Genomic DNA, 10,000 nt, shown 5'->3' with positions numbered 1-10,000 from the left:
ATTAAGCAATGATAAGGAAGGGGGGAGGGGTTCTTGGGGACTTCCTAAAAACTGTGAAACCTGAGAAAAAATCAAAATACACCTAATATTAGTCAAAGCAGCACTGCATAAAACTGGAAATTCGTAAACCTGGTGCCATTAAGTGTTTTTCTCTTCAGCGATGTGTCCATTAACCTTTTAACCAATTGCCACTTTACCCTGAAATTGCCACTTTAACCAACTGCCAATTTACCCTGTCTAACCCCAAGAGATTTTACTCTAACGCCAGATGATTTGAATATACAATGAGGGCCTCCTTGGGACTTAAAGGGCTACCAACATCTTGGCCCATTCGAAAACCTTTATGTCCCTATTAACATTAGAAACTGCAAAAGTTATAGAAAGCCACAATAACAATTCATTGGTTCTTTTATGTTGCCTGAAAATCTGATAGATTTTACTCTAACACCACATGATTTTCTTGTCAATGGGGGCACCATACGGGTTAACAACATCTAGGTCGACTCAAAAACTATGACCCCATTAACACTGGAAACTGCAAAAGGTACAGAAATCGACAGTAATTTTATTGGTCCTTTTATGTTGCCAAATTCCTAGAGCCCCAATCAGTGACACTGATTAATTTTTTAAGTGGATCATATTTGTTGCTTATTACGTTATAATTTTCAACTTGGCTATTCATTTGCTTGTCTCTTTCCAGCTCCCATGGACTCCTAATGGGTTCATCATCATTAGCCTCTCTTTTCATGGATTTGTTGTTTTCTTGTGACTATGGATAAAAATACGAGAAAATTTAGGTCTTTAATTTTCCCATTGCACTTTCAATACTCTTCAAGCTTCCTTCCATTTGATTAAAAAATGGTTTCAGTAGTACTGAAATCCACACAAAACAAAATAATTAGTTTGTTTTTCTTTTGAAATTTGATTAGTACCAGGGGTTTCAATAGAAGCCGGTTACCGGCAGTATACCGCCGCCTGCTTTGCCTCACACCGCCGGCTAGTTTGCCTTGATTTTCACTAAAAATGCTATCATAAACTTGTCAAACTGCCGCCTTCAATGGGCTATCATGGACGTCTATTTCAGAAGTTACTGAAACCCCTGTTAGTACAATAGTTCTATATTATTTACCATTTCAACTAGTTTTGGGCCTGCACTAACATTAACATTATTATAATTGTAGTATAGTGCTGAACAGCATTCCACAGAACTATAAAAAAAACTGCTACTAATAGTAGAATAGCAAGGATAAAATGGGGCTTGACGTTTTTTACAAGCAGGGATAGAAAAAAATTATCAGGATCCTGTACCTTTCTTGCCTTGTCTGCTGCAGTGTCTGTCCAAACTGACTGATCTCCCAATTCAACCGCACGACTGCGGAACTTACGGGGTCCCAGGCCTACAAATATTATCATAAATAACATAAATACATAAATAACTATAACAGAAATCTTCAGTGCAAGTTAACTTTTGACTCTGTTTGGAGGCACCATGATGTTACTAGTTAAGTTCCTGGAACAATTAGAAATGTTTGCTATTAATTTGCTTATTATTCAACATTGCTCTTAAATACCAAGTAACAAAGACCTGACAATATGTTAGGTTGTCCCTTCAAAGTTCATTCTGTTTGAGTCATGTGGCAGCTGTTGTAACATACAATGTGATTAGCTCGATACCCAAGCAAAAAACAAAAGACTAAACAATTGAAACATTGACAGACTTAAAAACAATAGAAGCTGCTTATAATGCCAAACAATTGCAGGTTATGAGAGCAGCTACACTACTATTCTCTTTGCGGGTACATGTACCAGGTTTAAAGTTGCATCACAAATTATCGTAAATCTTCTATTAATAAGTAAATAAGCCCCTCTCTCTCTAATAAGCCCCCCCCACTTTTTGGAGGAAGAAAGTTATTTAGCCCTCCTTGCCTATTCTTCATAACCAAATCAATTAATGATAGACAGTATTAATTATCAACCACAACAGTAACATTCATGTGGACTGATCCCGTATCATGGTTTATTCATGTGCTGGAAGTTCAGATTCATTCCTGCAAGTCAATAAAAATGTTGCAAATAACTTGTACAATGCGTATAATACCGCTCAAACCTCCATATTAGACAGTCATTGCCCTGGTCCAAAACACAAAGTAGCGAACTGTAACTCTACTCTCAGTGTTTCTTTTTCTTTCCTTTTTTTTGCTACTGGTAATACATTTTGCTAAATTAGATGAGGCCCCCCATCTCAAATGGGCCCCCCTATAATGCGTTTGAAACAAATACGCCTCCCGGAGGGATTTAATAGAGAATTAACGGTAGTGAAGTCCAAATGACCAAAAGACTCACCAAAATTTTTACTTAGATCTGCAGGCAGCTCTGTCATCCATGTTTCTCTCTTGGGTTTTGTATGTTTCTATTAAAAATACAATAAAACACTTGCAATAACCTTACTGATTTGGGATCTTGCTTTTAAATAAAATGAAAATAATTTCGTAAAATGAGATTTCAGAAAACACTTACTTTGCCTGACAACTGATCTTTTTGTGCCTGATTACGAGCTTCTATGTCCATTTTGACTCTTTCAAGAGCAAAATCAGGGTCCTATGGATTTGAAGATCACAGATTTAGTACGTCTACCCTTCTACTTTAAGCTAACTGAGCAAGCTTCATGTGCACTTGACACTAGACACTCAACAACGAAAAACAACTAAAACGAGCTAATAAAAGTCAACTTGCCATTATAAGTAAGGGAAATCATACAAGTATGAACATGAGTGCATTTCATGATTTATGGGCACGAGTGATGTTTTAAAAGTTCTCAAAATTGCAAAAGCCATAGGCGAGAGGAATTTGAGAACTTTCAAAACTTTACGAAAGCAAGTTCATACAATCTTTTTATTTATTATACACTCAACAAAATCACTCCATCGCTTTGTTTCCATAGCAACTTCCGTATTGCACTTTATAACCACTTTTTGCACTCTATTTAACAAATTGATGTCAGTTTTTCATGTCCTGTTATTGATCATGAATTTCGTCATAACATTGTCAAAGTAGCTGTGGATCCATGAGGTGATAGCCGAGTGGATCCACAGACTACTTTGACAATGTTATGACAAAATTCATTCATTAGCCAATGGGTGCACAAGATTTTTGCAGCCATTGTAAAAAACCTATTTAAGCATTTGTCATTGACCAATCAGAAATGTGATACTTTGTTGAGTATATAATAAAAAGATAAATGGTAGATGTTTCTTGGAAGAAGTGCAATTTGAGGTTTATAAATTTCTTTGATAAAACCAACTTTTCATGTTTTACCCTCTGCCCAATGCTGCATCACCACTCACCACAGTTTCTTTAAAAACTTGCACCTAATCATCTGTTGTGTGTGATTATGTTTGCTCTTTTCCTTATAATAATGACTATAAACATCTAAAGGTTATAAAGCTAAGCAAAAAGTGCTCCATCAAATTTTATAAAATAACTAAGATAGACAAGACTAGTATGCACACTCTCATTGGTCAATAGCTGTGTTTAGATGAGAGTATGTAAACACAGCTATGACATCACACAAATTTTGATTGGTTTTGTATTGTCAGACATGCATTTTGATTGGCTGGTAGGAAATATGAGCATGTATCAAGAAAATCTGTTTCAATCAAGAAGTAAAGGCCTCAATAGGTCTCAATAGGCCATTTCCAAGTTCACGTCTGCCTCCTCTTCAAAGCGAGTCTAATTGCAATTTTTTTGTTATGAAAATTAGTTTTCCTTCATATATAAAGTAGAACTAATTTTTTGAAGAGGATGCAGACATGAACTCGGAAATGGCCTGTAAAGGACCTTTGTCCGTGTTTCCATAGCCTCATCTAAACATGAGGGGGAAGAATTTGAGACAATTTTGCAAACAAGAGATGCATAACTGTCTTGAATTCTCCCAACTCCCCCTCGTGCTTAGATGAAGCTATGGAAAAACGGAAAACGTCCTGTATTGCTTAAATTGAGACCACAAAATAACTGAAGCAGATCAAACTTAACCCATTGACTCCCAGGGGTGAGACATACTACATATTACTCTGTCTGACGCTAGATGGTTTTACTTGTTAATGAAAGTGAGAGTGTGTGTGTGTCTGGGGGGGGGGGGGGGGGGGGGCAGGAGTCAATGAGTTAAGGTTGCTGCTATATGATGATGAGGGAGAGACCAGAGAGAAAAATAAAACCTTAAGTACCTTTCATTGCAGAGTAGAAAATCTGAACAAACCCAAGCCACATAATGTGGACCCACATTTCACCCTTGCTCGCCACAGAGTCTCCAGTAGCTCAGTGGTTAGAGCATCTGACTAGATCACAGAGGGTTGTGGATTCGAATCCATCTGGGGCTCGGTTTTTTTCCAGTGGGTTCCATCAACATTTCGTTTCATATGTAATAACAATAATAATAATAATAATAATACTAATAATAGTAAGTGAAAAAGAGGGTGAAAAATACCAAGACCTCAAGAGAAAAATCATGAGAATGTGGAATTTGAAAAGTGCTCAGGTAATACCTATAATAATTGTTGGCGCTCTTGGTGGAGCAACAAGAAAGTTAGGCGACTCGGTTAGGAAACTGGGCACTACACTCTGAACAGCATTCCTACAAAAGACTGCACTATAAGGAACAGCAAGAATTCTGAGATAGGTGCTTGATACATAATCTAAGGAGAAGAGAACGTGTGAAACCCTTGGTTATAGGTTATGACCTATTCCCTCACGTTTTTATAGCAGCAAAGATCAGCCTGTGAAGGTGGAAATAATAATAATAATAATAATAATAATAATAATAATAATTATTATTATTATTATTATTATTATCATTATTATACTATTACACTATAGAGTTGAGTCCCAGAAATCAATCCCATGCAAGACTGCTAAAAAGGAAAGTGCATTCCCAGCTCCCTACCCTTATCCTTGTCACAAAACTGAATTTTTTAAAAGTTAAAAAGGATTGAAGATGTACTTACTATGTCGCATGGTAGACTAGGTCCTATAATATCATCACTGTCCTCATCATCACTGCCTCTATTTCCACACACTATTCAAAACATTAAAGAAAGAAAGTAAGAAATACCAGATAAAACTTTGATTATTAACCCTGTTAGGATCTACAAGAGTTTGTTATATCTTGCTTTTTACATTTTGGTAACAGTGGAAAGTGTAACAGCAAAGTTCACAACAACGAATGTGGCACATTTCATTTTTAACTAGGAATATCATTGTCTACTCTTGTTCATGAACTGGGATAACCCCACGGGATTGTATTAAATTATGCTAATGTCGTTGGTCAAAAGAACTGTAGTCCAGTGCGACATCAGTGAGTGTTTGAAGCTCAGACATTAGATAGAATCAACTGAGTTGATTCGAGATTTTTAGCCGCGGGTCTAATTTGCAGGTCGGAGGTCGCGGGTTGCAGGTCATTGTTTCACCAATACAGAAAGTATCCTAAACATTTTTAAAAGCTAATCTTAGGCCTAATTAGGCCTAAACAAAAGTTTTTAGACCTAAGGTTAGCTTTTATGAACGTTCAGGATACTTTCTGTATTGGTGAAACAATGACCCGTAACCAGCGACCTGCGACCTGCAAATTAGACCCGCCGGATTTTTAGAAACCACATTGACATCTCTCCTTTGTTTGCCATTAATATCGTGTCTGAATCCTTCACACTAAGCATCTCGACCACTGCGTTAGAGGACTGCCTGGAAAAGATAGCTACCTTTTCAAAAGTCATAAAAGATGAGATTACATAAAAGTAATTAAGCTTAATAACTTGAGCTGTCATACAAACCCCTTGACGTAGTTTGGGCTGCATAGTTTTCGCAAAACTGAGGTTTCATGGGTCCAATTACTCTTTCCCTTGAAGAAATTAATTCTTTCATTTGAAATCCAGGAGGCAAAGCTGGTCCATAGCTTTCGTCTTCATCGCTTTCATGCTTCTCTTCAGCTTCATATTTCTCCTCTACTTTGTTTTGGTTTTGCTTTTCTTGATCTTTTGCAGTTTCTCGCTCTTCTGATTCCTTCAACTTTTTCGCAAGATGTGGTGGCAGAACTGGACCAATCTCCATGGTCAATAATTCAATAATTTAGTCAACAAATATAACTATTGAGGATGTCGGAGACGCCATTTTCAATATAGAGGCATTTCGTTTGATTTATATTCAGGTAACGTTATTTTATGAAACAACCGCTTTGCCGCTCGTTCTAGGTTCGCGCGGCACTCGAAATTCAAGATGGATTCCCAAAGCTGAGATTGTGATTACCTTGCTAAAAATGCCGCCCAAGAAAGGAAAAGGAGGTGGAGGAGGAGGAAAACAAGACAAAGGAAAAGGAGCCAAAGGCTTGTTTTATTTGTGATCTAAATCTCCCATAGTTTCTGTGTTGTTTTGCTAAGGCATTGTGGACCATGTTTTAGGTGGAGGTACTTGTGATGATGATGGTGCCAGTGGAGGAAAAGCCAAGAAAAGTGGAACTGCAGTCAAGGTATGTAGTTCGTGATACTTTTTAACTACAAGGTAATGGTCACATTATTAAACTTTTCTTTTAGAATTTTGTTCATTTTATTCATAGGAAAATCAGATATTTTGTTTATTTTAATCGCAAGGTACGACATATTTTGTGTGAGAAACACTCAAAAGTATTGGAGGCTATGGAAAAGCTGAAGGGTGGCCAGAAATTCAATGAGGTAGCATCTGCATACAGTGAAGACAAGGCAAGGCAAGGGGTAAGGTGCACTTAGCAACATCTAAGGGGATAGGTACAAAACACAGGCCAGAAGTCACAGGTCATTGTTTTACCAATACAGAAACAACCCTAGCCGTTTACCAATGCTACCATTGGGCCTAATTTTTTTTTAGGCCTGATTAGATCTGGGGTTAGCTATATTAAATCAATGTTTAGGATACTTTCTGTATTGGTAAAACATTGACCTGTGACCTGTATTTTGTACCTTCTGCATCCGTGGCTCTTGACTGTTATGATGTTAAAGGTCAAGAATTTGAACCGTGAAAGTAAAATCTTCGGAGGTTAGATAGGGTACACCTAGCATAATGCCACTCATTAGGGCTTTTATACATATACCGTATCTATATATGGTTTGCAACCAATCTCTAGAGAATAATGCTGCAATGTGCAATAATTTTGGTAATGTATTGGATTGAGTAGAAAAGAAAGTACTAGTTGAATTGTGCTGATTCCTGGAAGATATAATTTTCAACTGTAACGCCACCATCGCAGTTGATGTCACCTAGGAACATAATAAATGGTATTGTGTTACATAATGCAAGCCATGTGTAACTTTCGCAGCATCAGATCTGCAGTGGAAAATACTTTTCTCCCTTAAGTATTTGGTGCGGAGTCTTCTGTTAGCAGCGATAAGTACAAACACTCGAACATCGATGCCACCGCATGTCAATAATTAATATCATTTCGTGTTTGGTACAATGTGCTTTGCACTTTGCGTGGAAACTTCTGAAATGTTTCAGAACTTATACGATATCTAGCAATTGTTTCTTTAGTTTCTGGTTTTCTACATTGAAAATATTCCCTATAGGATTCAAATCCAGACTGGCAAAATTATTGGAATCAATCAGACAACAAGTTGCAAAATTAGTGGAGACACTTCACCTTCTAGGGGCATTATTAATTTACCTATTCTGTCCCACACAACAGCCCCCCTCCTCCCTTATCATTGTTGCTATTAAAACAAAAAAATGTTTAAAACTTATACAGTCAACATAGGGAGAGAGGGGAGGGGAGGGGAGGGGAAGTGGGAAAGATTGAAATTCTAGATATGGTAGGTATTGGAAGCTAGAAAAGGTGTTTTTTAAAGGGAGTGTCTCAACAATTTTGCATCTTGTTGTAGCACTGTTGAGGCTAGTGTCGCTTGCTTTGGTTTCATTAAGTACATGTATAGCATCATCTGAGTAAAGGTTCAAATGGTGATTTCTCTAAATCAAACAAGCTGGTTGAGAGTCACAAATTCCAATAATATTACTTTACTTATGCCCAATGGAAACAATGTGGAAAGAAGATCTCTGTTGGTTGGTAGAGACAGCTTTAACTGGTACAATAATATTTTTGGACCTTGCACTTCTTCAACACAGTCTTTGTCAAAAAGATATTTACTAGTAAACAAGAGAGAAAAAGTGACAATGTTTCAACCCTTCTATGGTCATTTCAAGTCCAAGTTCAACTTAATAAAAATTCTGCATATATGCATATTTGAAACAATAAAAGGCTAAAATATTTTCTTAAGAATCCATGGACAACAAGGCTAAGAATCTAACCATAAAATGGAAAGAGTGAAGGGAGTGAGAAAATTGTTAACTTGTTTTCTTCTCCTTTTAAATGAAATTTGAAAAGACAATAAAATGCCCCTGAGTATGGAAATAAAACACTTAAAGAGAAAAAGGTTAAGAAAAGGGAAGGAGATGAGGACGATTGGGAGCACTAAACAAACAGCTTTGCACAGGTACTGTGACAGGATAAACAGGATAAACTAAATGACTCCATCCATGTTAAGCTGTTTGTTTATTTGCGAACTTGTTAATTTGTAATTAATAATATCTGTCATTAACTTATCAGGGTGACCTGGGATGGATGACAAGGGGATCTATGGTAAGACATGCTTTCTGCTTTCATCAAATAAAAGGGAGTACCGGTATGCAAAAACTGATATAGTGTATTCTTTTCATATTTTATTGTTAATTAATGAATTTTGACTAAATAGTCAAAAGCTTGTTGCAGCCCAGTTTGGAACAGTAAACACAGTCTTACTTTGCTTTTGCCCAGGAATGTGTAATATTGCACAAAAATGAACAGAGCTCTGAAAAGATCTTAAGGTTTTCTCTCTTTTTTTTTTTCACTCTGACATCAGAGTTTTTGTAATTACAGTGCTTTGCAGAAGATGTGCAACATTAAAAGGCAGCAAACTTAAATACTCCACAACCTCTCCAAAGAGCCATGCCACAGACAATTGAACCTTATTCATAGCAGTTTAAAATGCGGTTATTTCAAGACCGGTGTAATACTGTAGGCTTCTTGAAATGGACTCATAAAGACGATATGCAGAATCTTCTCGTGTTAGACTTCCCTGTATGCCTGTGTAGATTTGCTGTGCTTTTACAATACAACTCAAATTATTGGAAGGAAGGTTACCTACAACTTTAGGTTTTTCATGGAGACCTTAAATTACAGTGCAATAGTGCTGGATAGAAACCTATTAAGAATGAAAGGTACACTTATTATCTTGTATGTTGCCAATGCTTTTGTTTTTATTTTCGACATCTTGGACAAGAGAATCTTACAATCTTCGTCAGAAGTATTGTGACACTTGTATACAGTCCAAATCATTCATTGCTACTCTCTTAAATGTACAAAACAGTTTTTAAGTTAACTTTACATTATTTCTGGGTTCATAGTATGTCCTGTGCTGACAACTTTGTGTGGACTAATAAACAATTAAAATCATTAATTTTCTTTTTTGTCAATACAATGATAGAACAGATTTTCTTTGGAGGCATTTAACCAGTATGAGAGCAACTATTAAAATGAAAATTGTTTTTTACAAATAAGGTTAACTTCCTTACCAAGTACATGTAGGACTTAAAACAAGTCCAACTTTGAATTTTGACAAACTGCAAGTGATTGACAGTGATTTGCTAATTTATTTTTGGCTGATTTCCATTTTCTCTGCTGAAGAAGTCACAGGTTATTGTTATACCTTTTACATAGGTTGGACCATTCCAAGAAGCAGCATTTGCTTTGTCTCCAAGCACAGTTGACAAGCCAGTCTATACAGATCCACCAGTTAGGACAAAATTTGGATATCACATCATCATGATTGAGGGGAAGAAATGATAAAATTACAGTCGTTGCCAAACCAAAACAGCAAAGAAAGTTCTGTGTAAGCATCTTGGTATGAATAAGTTTCTGGCAAAAGACTAATAATGTAACAGTGAACTCTCC

The 10,000-nt window shown here is 36.6% G+C and overlaps 2 protein-coding genes across 5 annotated transcripts in view; one reads left to right on the top strand and one right to left on the bottom strand.

Moving 5' to 3' along the window:
* LOC137982171 (GPALPP motifs-containing protein 1-like) overlaps positions 1 to 6,165 on the bottom strand; it is a 10,382-nt gene extending 4,217 nt beyond the window's left edge. The window contains exons 1-6 of the mRNA XM_068829232.1: positions 5,823 to 6,165; positions 5,001 to 5,071; positions 2,518 to 2,598; positions 2,344 to 2,410; positions 1,309 to 1,397; positions 656 to 769 (exon numbers count right to left, since the gene is read on the bottom strand). Of these exons, the coding sequence (XP_068685333.1) occupies positions 656 to 769; positions 1,309 to 1,397; positions 2,344 to 2,410; positions 2,518 to 2,598; positions 5,001 to 5,071; positions 5,823 to 6,099 (699 nt within the window). The 5' untranslated portion in view covers positions 6,100 to 6,165. The remainder of the gene's footprint in view (positions 1 to 655; positions 770 to 1,308; positions 1,398 to 2,343; positions 2,411 to 2,517; positions 2,599 to 5,000; positions 5,072 to 5,822) is intronic.
* The window catches only part of LOC137982662 (peptidyl-prolyl cis-trans isomerase NIMA-interacting 4-like), a 17,885-nt gene that overhangs the window by 6,317 nt on the left and 1,568 nt on the right, over positions 1 to 10,000 (top strand). For 3 of the 4 annotated variants that reach the window (XR_011118775.1, XM_068829795.1, XM_068829794.1), the window contains exons 2-6: positions 6,240 to 6,371; positions 6,447 to 6,514; positions 6,636 to 6,755; positions 8,618 to 8,650; positions 9,767 to 9,938. Coding sequence is in view for 3 of the 4 variants with exons in the window: in XM_068829795.1 (XP_068685896.1) it covers positions 6,240 to 6,371; positions 6,447 to 6,514; positions 6,636 to 6,755; positions 8,618 to 8,650; positions 9,767 to 9,892 (479 nt within the window). In the remaining variant the exon portion in view is untranslated. Of the gene's footprint in view, positions 1 to 6,239; positions 6,372 to 6,446; positions 6,515 to 6,635; positions 6,756 to 8,617; positions 8,651 to 9,766 lie in introns of all 4 variants that reach the window. The other variant, XM_068829793.1, reaches the window with a different exon arrangement.

Source organism: Montipora foliosa, chromosome 13, assembly GCF_036669935.1.
Source record: "Montipora foliosa isolate CH-2021 chromosome 13, ASM3666993v2, whole genome shotgun sequence".
Taxonomy (NCBI): Eukaryota; Metazoa; Cnidaria; class Anthozoa; order Scleractinia; family Acroporidae; genus Montipora; species Montipora foliosa.
The sequence above is the reverse complement of the archived record's forward strand: the minus strand, read 5'-3'. Positions and strand labels throughout refer to the sequence as shown.